General features: G+C 38.0%; 1 protein-coding gene across 2 annotated transcripts in view; it reads left to right on the top strand.

Moving 5' to 3' along the window:
• The window catches only part of CCDC81 (coiled-coil domain containing 81), a 70,191-nt gene that overhangs the window by 34,370 nt on the left and 19,882 nt on the right, over nt 1-15,939 (top strand). For both annotated transcript variants that reach the window (XM_064576808.1, XM_054512164.1), the window contains 5 exons: nt 3,373-3,434; nt 5,057-5,213; nt 8,864-9,120; nt 11,789-11,868; nt 14,104-14,225. In XM_064576808.1, coding sequence (XP_064432878.1) covers nt 3,373-3,434; nt 5,057-5,213; nt 8,864-9,120; nt 11,789-11,868; nt 14,104-14,225 — 678 coding nt within the window. The remainder of the gene's footprint in view (nt 1-3,372; nt 3,435-5,056; nt 5,214-8,863; nt 9,121-11,788; nt 11,869-14,103; nt 14,226-15,939) is intronic.

The raw sequence follows: 15,939 nt of genomic DNA, 5'->3' as shown, positions 1-15,939 counted from the left end.
CAACGAATTAGACAATCTGGAAGAAATGGGTGTATTCCTAGAGACGTATAAACTACCAAAACTAAACCAGGAAGAAATAGAAAACCTGAACAGACCCATAACCAGCAAGGAAATTGAAGCAGTAATCAAAAATCTCCCAACAAACAAGAGCCCAGGGCCAGATGGCTTCCCAGGGGAATTCTACCACATTTAAAGATTCTGAAACTGGGCGCCTGGGTGGCTCAGTTGGTTAAGCGACTGCCTTCGGCTCAGGTCATGATCCCAGGGTCCTGGGATCGAGTCCCGCATCGGGCTCCCTGCTCTGCAGGGAGCCTGCTTCTCCCTCTCCCACTCCCCCTGCTTGTGTTCCCCCTCTCGCTGTGATCTCTCTGTCAAATAAATAAATAAAATCTTAAAAAAAAAAAAGATTCTGAAACTGTTCCAAAAAATAGAAACGGAAGGAAAACTTCCAAACCAATTTTATGAGGCCAGCCTTACCTTGATCCCAAAACCAGACACAGACCCCACCAAAAAGGGGAATTACAGACCAATATCCCTGATGAACATGGATGCAAAAATTCTCACCAAAATACTAGCCAATAGGATCCAACAGTACATTAAAAGGATTATTCACCATGACCAAGTGGGACTTATTCCTGAGCTACAAGTTTGGTTCAACATTTGCAAATCAATCAGTGTGATACACTACATTAATAAAAGAAAGGACAAGAACTATATGATACTCTCAATAGATACAGAAAAAGCATTTGACAAAGTACAGCATCCTTTCTTGATTAAAACTCCTCACAGTATAGGGTTAGAGGGTACATACCTCAATATCATAAAAGCCATCTATGAAAAACCCACAGCAAATATCATTCTCAACAGGGAAAAACTGAGAGCTTTTCCCCTAAGGTCAGGAACACGGCAGGGATGTCCACTATCACCACGGCTGTTCAACATAGTACTAGGCATCCTAGCCTCAGCAATCAGATAACAAAAAGAAAGAAAAGGCATCTGAATCAGCAAAGAAGTAGTCAAATTCTCACTCTTTGCAAATGATATGATACTTTATGTGGAAAACCCGAAGGACTCCATCCCAAAATTGCTAGAATTCATACAGGAATTCAGTAAAGTGGCAGGATATAAAATCAATGCACAGAAATCAGTTGCCTTTCTATACACCACCAACAAGACAGAAGAAAGAGAAATTAAGGAGTTGATCCCATTTACAATTGCACCAAAACCCATAAGATACCTAGGAATAAATCTAACCAAAGAGGCAAAGGATCTGTACTCAGATAACTATAGAATACTCATGAAAGAAATTGAGGAAGACACAAACAAATGGAAAAACATTCCATGCTCATGGATTGGAAGAACAAATATTGTGAAAATGTCTATGCTACCTAGAGCAATCTACACATTAAATGCGATCCCTATCAAAATACCATCAACTTTTCTCTCAGAGCTGGAACAAACAATTCTAAAATTTGAATGGAACCAGAAAAGACCCTGAATAGCCAGAGGAATGTTGAAAAAGAAAAGCAAAGCTGGTGGCATCACAATTCCGGACTTCAAGCTCTATTACAAAGCTGTCATCATCAAGACAGTATGGTACTGGCACAAAAAGAGACACATAGATCAATGGAACAGAATAGAGAACACAGAAATGGATTCTCAACTCTATGGTCAACTAATCTTTGACAAAGCAGGACAGAATATCCAATGGAAAAAAGACGGTCTCTTCAACAATGGTGTTGGGAAAATTGAACAGCCACATGCAGAAGAATGAAACTGGACCACTTCCTTACACCACACACAAAAATAGGCTCAAAATGGATGAAAGACCTAAATGTGAGACAGGAATCCATCAAAATCCTTGAGGAGGACAAAGGCAACAACCTCTTCGACCTTGGCCACAGCAACTTCTTCCTGGACACATCGCCAAAGGCAAGGGAAGCAAGGGCAAAAATGAACTATTGGGACTTCATCAAGATAAAACAGCAAAGGAAACTGTCAACAATACCAAAAGACAACAGACAGAATGGGAGTAGGTATTTGCAAATGACATATCAGATAAAGGGCTGGTATCCAAAATCAATAAAGAACTTATCAAACTCAACACCCAAAGAACAAATAATCCAATCAAGAAATAGGCAGAAGACATGAACAGACATTTCTGCAAAGAAGACATCCAAATGGCCAACAGACACATGAAAAGTGCTCAACATCACTCAGCATCAGGGAAATACAAATCAAAACCACAATGAGGTACCACCTCACACCAGTCAGAATGGCTAAAATTAATAAGTCAGGAAACAACAGATGTTGGCAAGGATGTGGAGAAAGGGGAACCCTCCTACACTGTTGGTGGGAATGCAATCTGGTGCAGCTACTCTGGAAAACAGTATGGAGGTTCTTCAAAAAGTTGAAAATAGAGCTACCATATGATCCAGCAATTGCTCTACTGGGTATTTACCCCAAAGATACAAATGTAGCAATCCTAAGGGGTACATGCACCCCAATGTTTATAGCAGCAATGTCCACAATAGCCAAACTATGGAAAGAGCCAAGATGTCCATCGACAGATGAATGGATAAAGAAGATGAATTCCTAGGGAAGAAACCAGAGAGGGAGACAAACCATAAGAGACTCTTAATCTTAGGAAACATACCGAGGGTTGCTGGAGTGGAGGGGGATGGGAGGGATGAAGTGGTTGGTGATTGACATTAGGGAGGGTATGTGTTTTGATGAGCGCTGTTTATTCTGTAAGACTGATGAATCACAGACCTGTACCCCTGAAACAAATAATACATTATATATTAATTAAAAAAAAAAAAGGAAAGGCTAGGGTGAAATAGGTGATGGGGATTAAGGGTCGAACTTGTGATGAGCACCGGGAGTTGTATGGAAGGGTTAATCACTAAACTGTACACCGGAAACTAACATTACACTGTATGTTAACTAACTGGAATTTAAGTAAAAACTTATAAAAAGTCTAGATTATACTTGGCTAGTTCTATTTATAGGATAAAAGGAACTCTGTCACACTTTTATATAATTTATAGAATTTCCTTTATAGAATAAAAGCAAATATGTGATAGAGTTCCTTTTATCCTAGAAAGATTTTATTCAAAAATTTATTGTTATAATTATTATTAAGTACATTTTTGGAACTTAAAAGGGTGAGCTTTAGTTACTAGGAAAATTAACTTTGGGGAATGACCTTACTTTCTGTTAATTCTTTTTTTTTTCTTTCTGTTAATTCTAATTAATTAGGAATTACTATTATTTGATTCTGCATTTAATACTTACTTTTTTATTTACTAGCACTAGATTCTGTCACATGAGTGCTTAAATAAATTATTTTTTATTTCCTTTGAATTTTAGAAGTCTCTACTATCTGGGCAAATGTGTCAGAATTTGTGGAACGGCAGCTATCCCTACACAAGGTAAGATTTATACTTTAAGTTTAATGCAAGAGTCCAAAGGACTTTTCCTCCTTAGTCTTGTATAAGTTTGCTGTGAGCAAGATAGCAGACTTTAGGGCCATCCAATTTAACTTTCAGTCCTGTGATTTTATGATGCTCCCACTTATGACTTATGGATAGTAGATTTAACAAACATGGATTTTATTTTTAGGTAATGAATTTGTAAAAGTTCTGCTCTTCTAGTTGATACCAAGAAGATCACTGACTAGCCTGGCTATGTGTAGAGGAACTAGATGAATTCTGTTTATCTGTGACCTGATAGTTCCTGGCATAGTTATAGAAGGATATACTGCTTCCTGTTTTGCCTCCTTGCAGGGAATGGGTTTTAACTTAAACACAAGAAGACAATCAGGGACTGAACTCATCTTGCCAAAAATGAGAAACTGTGCCCAGCCTTGATTTTGGATGCCATAGAACTGGACAGATATTTGAGGAATCTGGGGGGAGCTGGGAAACTGTGGAACTTATAAGATGCTCAGAGGTCCCAATATGACAGCCCTTCGGCCGAATTCATCCTTCAAACTTTTGTTTGGTCTGATAATTTGAATTAGTCATCACCACCTAAAGTTTGGAGAGTCTATATAAAGTTTTGCATCTCTCTCTCTCTTTTCTTGAAAAATCAGCAGATTTAACAATACCAGTTTTCCACTCCTGCATGATGACACTTGGCTGGAGCCAACAATGGGCTCTCGCCTTTGAATGGGATTTGTACTTTCTAGCCACTGCATTCTCTGGTTGGCTACCTTCACTCCTTTGCATTCTTTCATGGTGCCTGTAGGCATTTATAACCCTTGAGGTACGATATTTCCAGGGAGACAGAGACCCAGTTTGAGAGCCAAAAGCATTTGCTTTTACCCATCAGCCAAGATCACAACACTGCAGCATATGCCTTGGATGCTGGATTGTCTGATTTTAAATGAGAGATGAAACCTAAAAGACAGAATGAGAAAGCAGACATTCTTGTGGCCTCTTAAATTCCCTCTCTCTAATGGCAAATGATTAAAATTTAGAATTTCACACAATTTAGGACAAGAGGAATCTTTTTTTTTTTTAAAGGATTTTATTTATTTATTTGAGAGAGAGTGAGTGTGAGAGAGCATGAGGGGGGCGTTGGGGGGTGGAGAGGCAGATGGAGAGGGAGAGGCAGATGGAGAGGGAGAAGCAGATGAGCAGGGAGCCCAACGTGGGACTCCATCGGAGGACCCTGGGGTCATGACCTAAGCCAAAGACAGACACTTAACCAACTGAGCCACCCAGGTGCCCAGGACAGAGGAATCTTAAAAATAGATTAAAAGTAGCTATGGCACCTATACAAGTTTTCTTAGTCCTCACAGCCCTTGAATGATAATGAAGATGGACGATCTGATGTCAGAAGCATTGGAGATCAATATATTACATTTATATTTATATGGAAACTTAGAGCCATAATGTGCTATAGCTGTAGGAGATTGTAGGGATCATTGACTGTTTAATGCTTAATTCTTTCCATGTTTTTTGGATAATGGTACTAAGAGTTATTTTTCCTTATCCCTTCAGTGAATTTGGGTTGTTGCTCTTTTTTTTCCCCTCCTTTTTTCTTTCAGGGGGTTCAGATCCCAGGACTTGGAATTTTCACTTTCATGAGACAAAAACTTGAGGTGGGAAACAACAAGTTTATTCTGATTCAGAGGCCCATATTTATCATGGCGGAGAAGTTAGTACAGATTCATGGACTCAAGCAAAACAAAATATATATTCCTGGTAAATATCTTCAACATTTAAGACCTTCTCAGAAAGTAACTGGCCTGGGGATGAAAATGAAAGGGCAAAGTCTGTTCATTTGCTGCGTTACTGGTTTCTGATTTGAGGAGCTCTCTTTTCACGTGGTCCCTTTGGAAGAGTGGGGGGCCAATGCAGGAAATGATATACAGTCTTCCTGCAGGCCATTTTAAACCTCAGTGGCTTAAGAGGCAGGCGTGGGAAGACTTGATGTGACATCAAGGCAAATTTATATAAATGCCACATTACAGAGTTGTGCAGACTTTATTCATTTTTTTAGCCCTCAGAAGTTAAATGGCTATATTGAAAAAGTTAATTAGGGTTTCTGGTTAGAATTATAGTCCATATTAGCTATGAAAAAGATCACTAACTGTTTCTATCATGTGTAATCTAAATTATTAAAATTTAAAAGTGAGAAGGTTAGTAATTCCATAGACTTAATGAACACCTTGTATACCTCTCACACCCTCAAATCTTCTTTCCTCCTACCCTCCTTCCCCCTGCCTTCCTTTCTTCCCTCTTTCCACAAATATTTACTGAGGCCCAACTATGTGTCAGGCTTTGTTCCAGGAGTTTGAGATATAGTGGTAAACAAAACAGGCATGACACCTGACACAGGATGCTTTCTTACATTCCAGCTTTGGTGTGTGGACTTAGTGACACCTGCCCTGGTTGCTTAGGGGCCTTTGGGGGCTTCCTTCCCAATTTCTGGGCTGTGTTCCTTTTGACCTTCCTTATTATCCCCTACTGCATCAGACTCATACATGGATAAAGAGAGACAGTCTATCCCCAAAGTCAGCAGGTGAAAAGGCTAAAATTTGTCTTTATGTGAACTTCCCTGAAAGTTAATTTTCAGAGTAACTTCCCACCAAAAAATGAAAGATTGGAAAAACAAATACCAACAAATTAGAATTAGAATTCATTATGCATATAATCTGTATGGTAGATTTGATTGACTTTTCAGACATTTTTACCTACAGTTTTATGGACATATAATATCCTAATTCATCAAAAACCTACCAAAGTGAAAATATAGCCAACTTTTTTTTTTGACAAAAACATTTGCTCCTTAGAATTAGCTTTCCATCTTGAATCTCATAGTATACTCTAAAAAAGTAGTTTAGATCCATAGTTAATTTTTTTTACAAGGTTGAAGAATTAGTTATTTTTTTTATAAGTTTGAAGAAATTTCAGAATTAAATATATATGCTTGAGTTAATTCACAAGAACAATTCTGCCTAGAGTTTAGCTTTGGAGTTACGATTCTTCATCATTAATTAACTAGGTAACTAATTAAACATTACACAGTGATTCTTAAAGATTGTCAAGATATGATCCTTGCTTTGAAGAGCTCAGAATTTAGCATGGGAAATAAATATGTAAGCAAATGTTGCAACATGATTAAATGCTGTGAAAGCAGCATTGATCAGAACTGGATCAAGTGCTAGGGGAGCTGAGAGGAGAGCATGCCTAACTTTGCTCAAGGAGGGTTAGGAAGATGACATATACCAGGAGGTCTTAAAGGTCTTGATAGGACTTTGTTGGCAGAGAAGCTGAAAATATTTCAGGAACAGTATGAATAATTCAAGAATAAAAGAAAGAGTAAAACCTATTAAGGAAGTAACGAGTACTTCTGTATGACCAGGGCATATGATTGTGGAGGCGAGTGGAGGGAGGTAAGACAAAAATGGTAGCAGTCAAATTGTGAGGGGCCTTTGGCAGTATGATAAAGACTTTGGAGTTCATCCTACAGGCAATGGGGAGCCATTGAAAGTTTTTGAGCAGGGAATTGTATGTACTAGTCCAGTTTTTAGTTTAGGAAGATAGCTCTTTTAGTTATAGTAGTTTTGGGGTGCCTGGGTGGCTCAGTTGGTTAAGTGCCTTCAATTCAGGTCGTGATCCCAGGGCTCTGAAATCAAGCCCTGCATCAGGCCCCCTGCTCAGCAGGGAGTCTGCTTCTCCCTCTCCTTCTACACCTCCCCCGCTGCTTGTGCTTTCTCTTTATCTCTCAAATAAATAAATAAAATCTTTAATTTCAGTAGTTTGGTGAAATATGGTAGAAGCCTGAATGAAGGCATTGGTAATCAGGAGGACAATGGAGGAGTCAATTTATGACATATTTCATATGGAGAACTGATGGGATTTGGCTGCCAGTTGAGAGTGGTAGGTAGCAAGAAGAAGGGACTCAGATTTCTTGGAAAATAGATGTACGTTCTTGTCATCAATGCCATAGGGAAAGAAGGGGGAAGGCAGGTTGGGATGGCAGGTAAAATAATGAGTTCACTTTTGGACATGTTAAATTTGAAATTCCCATAGCGATACTTAGGTGGAGATAATCCAAAGCTCAGGAGAGGGATGGAGACTAGAGGTCAAGATTTGGATAAATTTACTTAGGAGAGGATATGAAGTAAGGGGAGGAGACAGACAAGGACAAAGTCTTGTTTACAAAAAAAAATGCAGCAATAAAACACCATCTTATCAGAAGTAGAAGAGGAAGGAAGTCAGCAAAGGAGACCAAGGAAGAGGAAATTGGAGAACCAAGAATAGTGCCATGGATACAAGAGCAAAGAGAGGGCATGTCCAAACAGGAGTTACAGAGAGGTCATGAGAGTAAGATTTACAATGTATCCATTCTCTTGTCCATCATGAGTTGATACTGTCCTTACTGAGATAAGTGGGCTGGAAGACAGATTGAAGAGATGCATTGGACGAATGGGAGGGGACAATCTAGAGGCAGGCAATAGAGCATTTTCTTTTAAGAAATTTACAAAAAATAATAAATAAAATGGAAGAAGGTGGTATAGAATCGCCATTAAATTGTGCAGAAGACTATGGACTGATATAGGGAAGTTTGTGTCTTGTAGAGATATTAATCCTCATCAGCTAGCACTATTGGACACTTGAAAAGCTGTAAAGTAATGCTTGCTGAATGAATGTTTAGAATGTTCTTATCTTCTTCCTATCCTGTTCCTCTATTAGTGGATCTTGTTTACTGCCTCTTTTTGGATTTATCCTCTTGATCATTTTTGTTATTTACCCCCTTTTCTGACTGGCGGTCTGTTCTAGTGGAATAGACCCTGTGCTTATTTTTATGTTAGGTATAACCATATTCCTCTGCAATATAATTTATGGACTTATTAGGGAGGAAAAGCAAGTTATCCAGTCTGATACCCTCCGTTAAGAAACACTTTCATTTGAAGGTAACTTCTATTGAAGATGACTCTTTTCAAAACTGTTGGCATTTATAGATATTTATAAACATTTAAAAACGGTTTGATAACTGGAGGAGATAGGCAAATATTGTGACAGTATGTCCTGAGAGATAAAGGGCTGAAAACTTCAGAAAACACTCTGATGAAGAGATGCAGTTATTTATTACTGTGTCTCCAAGATAAAACCAAAAGCTTGTCTGGAGTACTGCTTAGAAAGCTAATTGTTCTTATTTTGAGCAAAAAATATACTTTTAGGGAAAATTGTGCCTATTACTGTCTATTGATAGGGTATAACTAAGGGCACATGGACAATTCTATTTTTCAGTACTGAGAATTAAATAATTATTTGTGAGTCTATATGATATGTCTTTGTTGTAATTTCCACTTCTTTTCCCCCCACCCTGTCTTTTTCTCCTCTAGGTGATATCCCAGTTGTTCCACTTAATTTTGTCATGATATCCCTGGAGGGTCCATTTAGCAGGGATACAGTGGAAGGATGTGTGAAGGAGACATTGCTTGTTTTATCACGATCAATTTCCATCAAACAAAATGTAGAATTTACTTTCAAAGGAATCGGGGTCCTTGTGATTAGAGGCAACAAAGTGAAGATGAGATTTTATAAGGACTTCCTTTGTTCAATGGATGGAAGTGGGGCTTTGGCAAAAGCCCTAGCAAATGTAAATTAAGGTTTTCCTTCTCTAAACCCCTCTCCCAATCATAGCTTTGAATTAACTGTGTGTCATTAATTATTAAGAAAAATTCAGGTTGAGGTGTGCCTGGGTAGTTCAGTTGGTTAAGCGACCGACTCTTGATTTCAGCACAGGTCATAATCTCAGGGTCATGAGATCGAGCCCCACATTGGGCTCCATGCTCAATGGGGAGTCTGTTTGAGATTCTCTCTCTCCCTCTCCCTCTGCTCTTCCTCCTGCTCGCATGCACACTCTCTCTCTCTAAAATAAATAAATCTTTAAGGAAAAAAAAAAAAGAAAAATTCAGGTTGACATATTTTAAATGGCACTTACCCCAAGTGAAAAGAAGTGGTTTTTTATAGATGATTAACTCTTTGACAAAAAGGTTAGAAGGGCAAAGAAACTTTTTTTTAAAAAGATTTTATTTATTTATTTGAGAGAGAAAGAATGAGACAGAGAGAGCATGAGAGGGAGGAGGGTCAGAGGGAGAAGCAGACTTCCCACCGAGCGGGGAGCCCGATGCGGGACTCTATCCCAGGACTCCAGGATCATGACCTGAGCTGAAGGCAGTCGCTTAACCAACTGAGCCACCCAGGTGCCCGAAGGGCAAAGAAACTTTAGACTAAGTTTTGAGTCAATGCCAACTGAAAAATATAAATAGTAATAGAAACTCTCATAATTCTGAATATTTTATAGTACCTTATGGTTTAAAAATTCTTCCATATATATTGTTTCATTTGAGGGGCAAAACTTTATCAAACTGGCATTATTATCATCCTGATTTTATAAATGAGAAAAATGGGGGTCAGATTATGTGGGAAGACTGAAATCAGGGTGCTAATAAGTGGTAGAACCAGAATTTCTAGTCTTTTTTTTTTTTTTTTTTGCTGGTTATAGTATTTTAATGAAAGCCTACAATAAATTGAGTCATGGAAATGTATCTTTAACTTTTAATTTGCCATATTGTGGAACAAATTTCATAACTGACCCCATCATTGTTAACTATTCAGTAACTTGTATGACCTACATGCTAAGTTGGACATAACAGAATTTAAGGAGCTAGTGAACTAGTCAGTCAATGGGACTAACTGAATGCTTAATGTGCCCTAGGTACACATCTGGGAATGAACAAAGTTGGTATAAGTGAATTAGATTATCATAGAATGTTATGTAATCCTGTGTCCCATAGAGCAAAAGCCTGATTTTTAAGTGAAAAGGCTATAAAATGAAACTCTATAAATATGGTCAAATTTTACCCTCTAATTTCTTCTTTCATGGAGCTCTGGGGTGGGGACTTTAAGAGCTATGCATAATGAGGCATTTGGTTGTTTTCTCCACAATCTGGCTTCACACAAGATTTTAAAGAGGGGAACCGACCGTGTGTGTGTGTAAAGTGGAAACACACACAGGTATAACTCTCTCTTTTCCGTGAAAACCTACCAGAAGCAAGGTCAGAGCATTTGCCTGTCTCTAATCTTCAGTGATTCTATGGAACTTTGTAGCTTTAATAATGTGTTTATAAAAGAGGAGAGCATTTTAATTGGCCTGCTGTACTCTAAGACATAACTTTTAAGGAGCGTTTTCTGGAAGTAGTCTGGAGAGAGATCCTATGAAAAGAGGATGGAGGCCAAAGCAGATGGAGGACTTCTAACCTTTTTGTCAAAGAGTTAATCATCTATAAACAAGTATATCACCCTCATGGACAGAGGCACAAAGCACACAGGCCTGTTAAAGCGTCTGAGAATTCTGGCTACGAAGAAGCCACTTTAGCTGCCTGAATCATGAATCTGGGAACTTTAGGTTAATCCAATACTTGTTAACATCTATAAAACACATTTTAGGAAATTGCTGTTAAGTGGTGAGAGTGATTGTTTTTCCCCTAAATGTCCCATAACTTAAACCTGAGTGCTGTCCTGCAGAATGATTCTCTTGGGAAGCTGTGGGTTTATTTCAATGATGCTGCTTTTGCTGTAAACATATTTAAAACCTCTTTTTGGAAATTCCCTTCAAAGCCTTTTGTAAACCATGTCATTAATCCCAAAATAATTTTGTATGTTATTCTATACTAGTATAATGTAATATTGTGATTACTATATAATGTAGTAATAATTATAATAGCTACCATTTTTTGAGTGCTTATTCTGTGCCAGCCACTTACATACAGTACCTCATAAAAATCCCATGAATTAGATCCTATTGTTATCCCCATATGCCCAGGGTCTAAGGCTACATAAATGTTAACAGTAATGCGGATGTGAACATGAATCCATCTGACTTCAAGCCCTTCTCTTCACCACCCAATTTTAGAGTTATTTGAGTCAAGAGTGAAATTAGCGTGCTTGCTCATTTTCCTGATAGTTTCTATTAAGTTGGCTCTCCTCTTAAGGATATGTAAAGGAAGCCATAAACTCTGAAGGCAATTTCCAAAGAGGAAATGGTTTGAGAAAAGGCAGCATCAGTGGCATTGGTATGGGACTACCCAGGTGATAAATGAGATAATTCTTCATTGGATTTTAAGCTCTAGACTTTTAAGTATTCGAAAAAATAACAGTAGAGAGTACCATGGTATCCTTAGCTCTGAGACAGCCTATAGCTTAGATTTGTCTGTCCTGGACCACCGCCCCAGGTGTAACCCTTTTCTGTCTCTGTCCTTCAGAGGCCGGACACTGTGGACTCCGTGTTGTCTAGCAGAGAGATCTTAGGAAAGCGACCCAACAGTGTGCTTGCATTTCCAAGGTCAGTGCTTTGCTCCACAGTTTCCTCCAGGTACAGCAATTCTTGATGATTTACTAATGTGATTGGGCCGTGTTTCTCACCTCTTCTAGCTCATGCTCCTTTTAGAGTTCTCACTCTCTCTCTCTCAGTGCTCCAGCAAAGAAGAATTTAATGCATACTTTCCATAGTTGAGATAGAAAACAATGGGCAGTTAGACTATTCCTTTTTTATTTTATTTTTTTCTGATGATTCAACGATTCTAAACATCACTTGGTGCTCATCCTGATAACTGTACTCTTAATCCCCTTTATCTAACCATCCCCCCACCCACCTCCCCTCTGGAAACCACTAGTTTATTCTCTGTATTTAAGAGTCTGCTTTTTTGTTTGTCTCTTATTTTCTTTGTTTGTTTGTGGAACTCATAAGTTCCACATATGAGTGAAATGATATGGTATTTGTCTTTCTCTGTCTGACTTATTTTACTTAGCATTGTACCTTCTAGGTCCATCTAGACTATTCATTTTTTAAACTACTCTTAGTTCCCTGGAAATTCTGATACTACCTCCCATCAACTTTAGTCTCTGCAATATTAGTGCACTTCTTCTCATCTGCTAAGTTTTCTTCTACCTTCTATCACTTCTCTGACCTAGCTTCCTCTTTCTGCAGTCTAGCCCACCTCCTGTCTAAGCTCTGGTTTTTACCTCTCAAGAAGTTAGAGAGACAGGTGGAATAAAGGAACAACTTTATCTCAAGAGTGCCATGGGCGTTACTGGTGTCTGCTGCTAACAATGATTATAATAATGATAATGATAATAATAATATAATAATAATAGAACACTTACTACTGTAGATGTCAGATACTGTTAAGCACTTTCTCAATATTATTGTACTTAATTTTCACTACAACTATTTGAGATATGTATTATAATTTTATCCATTTTATAGAGGTCCAAAATTAATTATAATTTTAATTCTTTTTTTCCTTTTAACAAGTCAAACAACATGATACTGTATTAAGAGCACTGGAATAGGAGTCAAGATATTGGGTTTTATTTTCAGTGAGTGGCTATCACTCACTCATCGTATGCCCTTAATCATGTTCTTAATCTTAATTACTGTGCCTTTAACTACTATGCATTTCAGGTGGAGGAAGTTTGGGGAATACAACCAGCTTCCCAGAGTGTTATTTTCTCATGGTTTTTGAGTGTGGACATCCTCTTGTGTTCATCGGATTGTTGATGGAAGGACTGTATGACATATACCTCAGCAAAATCAGTGTGAGGACCAGAATAAGCATTAGAGATTAGTCCAACCCCTTCATCTTGTAGATGAAATGGCCAAACAACTGACTGGCCAAGTCAGAAATAAAACTATGGCTCCTCACTGCTCCACTGTTCTTTCCCTCGCACCACGTTGCCTTACTCATTAAAAAGAAATAAATGGATTCAAATAATTTTATTTTGATTGTATTTTGAAGGCAAATTTGGCTGCCCTGCTAGGACATATTTTGGCTTCAGCACTTCAGGAGGGAAATAACTGCAGTGAATCAAGACCAGAGATTGACAGGCTTTCCTGTCAATGAGAGAGTCTAGACATGGACATGAGGACTCAAATAGTCAAAACAGTTATAGATGCTTTATTTATGTGAAGTTTGGCCCCTGAATTCACTGGAAGTACCACTTCTCCCCCATTTTCCTCTCTCCTGCTTGTAACTCTAACCCAGCACTCCATACTTGAGACCACAGAAAATCTACAATTACACACACCAACTGAACAAACCCATTCCCCCATTGTGCCTTTGTAAGTCCCTCACTTTTGCCTGGGGAAGGGATGGGGATGTGGGGAGGAGAAAGAGGAGAGGAATGGTTATTTCCAGATATACTCTGCCTACCAGGCTATGAATCTTTGCCTTCAAGCCATCCAACAGCCACCTTTCACTGTATTACTCCTAATGGCATCTGGTTATAGAACTAGAAAAGACAGACAAATTCAAACTGAAACCAAACCCAAAAGCTTAAATCCCACAAGTTATCTGTATAAGAGCTGCTTTTGAGTCCCCAGTATTGAGGGGGAAAGTCTTGATCAGCTCTCAGACTTAGTCTCAAAGAGAGCCTTAGCAAATCAAAGCACTTGCCCACTTGAGGGAAATGGGCTTACTTCAGAATCAGAGAGCTAGTTGGGTTGCTTCTCAGGATTGAAAGTTCACATGGTCACCTATTCAGGTACAGTGCAGTAAACATCTTGCCTTATTTCTAGGATTGAGCTCAAGGAGATGGAGAACAAACCACCTATGGAGACCATTGTAGAAGAAGGTACAAAGAATAGACAAAAGAAGTACAAATTAAAAGACCAGCCAGACAAAGAAGAAGGCATCAGAGGTAGGTCAATGACTCTGGGTATCATCTGTCATGCTTTACTGCTTAAGAGTCCAGCCATATTGCTTAGTGACTTCTATGCCCCAAATAAAGTTAGATTCATGAATAATCACTGTATTATTCTTTCTAACAAATATCTTCTTTTTTTAGATCATGGTTTTTAAAGTTATTTATTTTTAATATATAAATCCTATAATCTCTTTCATAAACATTCATCGAGGAAAAACTACCTATGTTAATATAATTCCTAAAAAGTTATATTTCTTTATTCTAAAAATATATGAAAGTTCTAAAACAACATTACTAAAAAAATTACATAAGTATAATTGTACAAGGTAGCACATATGGTAAACATTTAAATATTTCTTAATCCAAAAGAAAGTAAATAATTATAGAATATCTGCTAAATACTATGACCATGCTGATATTTTATATATGTTAATTAAATCTCATAAGGCTCAGGATTTTTTCAAGTAGCAATTTTTTTTTTATGGTAGCCAAACAGGGTTTATTTTAGCAATGTAGAGATCATTTGGCATTAGGAAATGTATTAAAATTATACAGTTCATCAATAAGAAAAGTAAATCACCCAAATCTAGATTCTGAAAAGCATTTGCTAGAATTCCACATCTGTTTCTGTTTTTTTTTTAACCTTTAAAATTGTAGGAAGAGTAGGATAATCTCTTTTTAAATATTACTGTTATTATTTTATTTTTATTATTAACATATAATGTATTATTTGTTTCAGGGGTACAGGTCTGTGATTCATTAGTCTTACACAATACACAGCGCTCACCACAACACATACCCTCCCCACTGTCCATTACTCAGCCACCCCATCTCTCCCATCCCCCTCCACAACATCTAACAAATATCTTCTATTTCTGGAATCTTATATCTCATCTTGACCACTTTCTGACTCTCAGGCTTTTAGACTATGATCTCTCTGCTGGCTCCCCATTACTTAAAGAGGCCAAAATTCAGATGCCTATGGGGTCCAGGCAGATAATGTAAATGCATGAAGGGGGTTCTATAGGGCAATATGTTAGCATAGATAATAATTTTTATGAAAAATGGAGAATGGTAATTTTACATCTTTGATATTTGGCTTAATAGAAGATAGTTGGATTTTTATGTCTGTCTTTACTTAATCTGTTATGATGTGCTGACTTGGTTGAAGCGCATGATGAAAGTCCTAGGACTTCAAAGACTTTTTGAAAGGGTCCTAGAAATCCTTAGGAGTTTCCATTCTACCCTCTGAAGACTTCCTCTGAGGGACTGTTGCTTTGTGGGCAACACACTAATTGACAGTGAAGCAAAAAATGCTGATTGGGCCAAACAAAACATATCAGTGGGTAAACACTGGTTTGTGGATATTAGTTTTGCAACATGAGGTCTACACAACTACATATAAACTTTTAGCCTAATATTCACATGCTTTTGTGTTTTTAGCCTCATCTGTCACTATAGACTCCTTCTCTGAGCAAAACTGTTCATATTATTCTAACATGTCTTGCCCTTTCCTGCCTTCATGCTTTTGTTCTCTTTTTCTCCTGCCTACAATGTCCTTCCTTTTCTTACAGTCTCTCCCAATCCTACTCACTTCTCAGCATTGTTTTTACATCTCACTTCCTCCATGAACACTTCTCTCATCACTGGAATCTGAAGTGTCTTCTTTCTTCTCTGAACATGGCAGACCCTTAAAGATGGCACCATC

The sequence above is a fragment of the Mirounga angustirostris genome, unplaced genomic scaffold (assembly GCF_029215605.1).
Source record: "Mirounga angustirostris isolate CCGP_5_RB_7025 unplaced genomic scaffold, mMirAng1.0.hap1 SCAF_13, whole genome shotgun sequence".
Classification (NCBI taxonomy): Eukaryota; Metazoa; Chordata; class Mammalia; order Carnivora; family Phocidae; genus Mirounga; species Mirounga angustirostris.
This window is presented reverse-complemented; position numbering and strand designations above follow the sequence as displayed.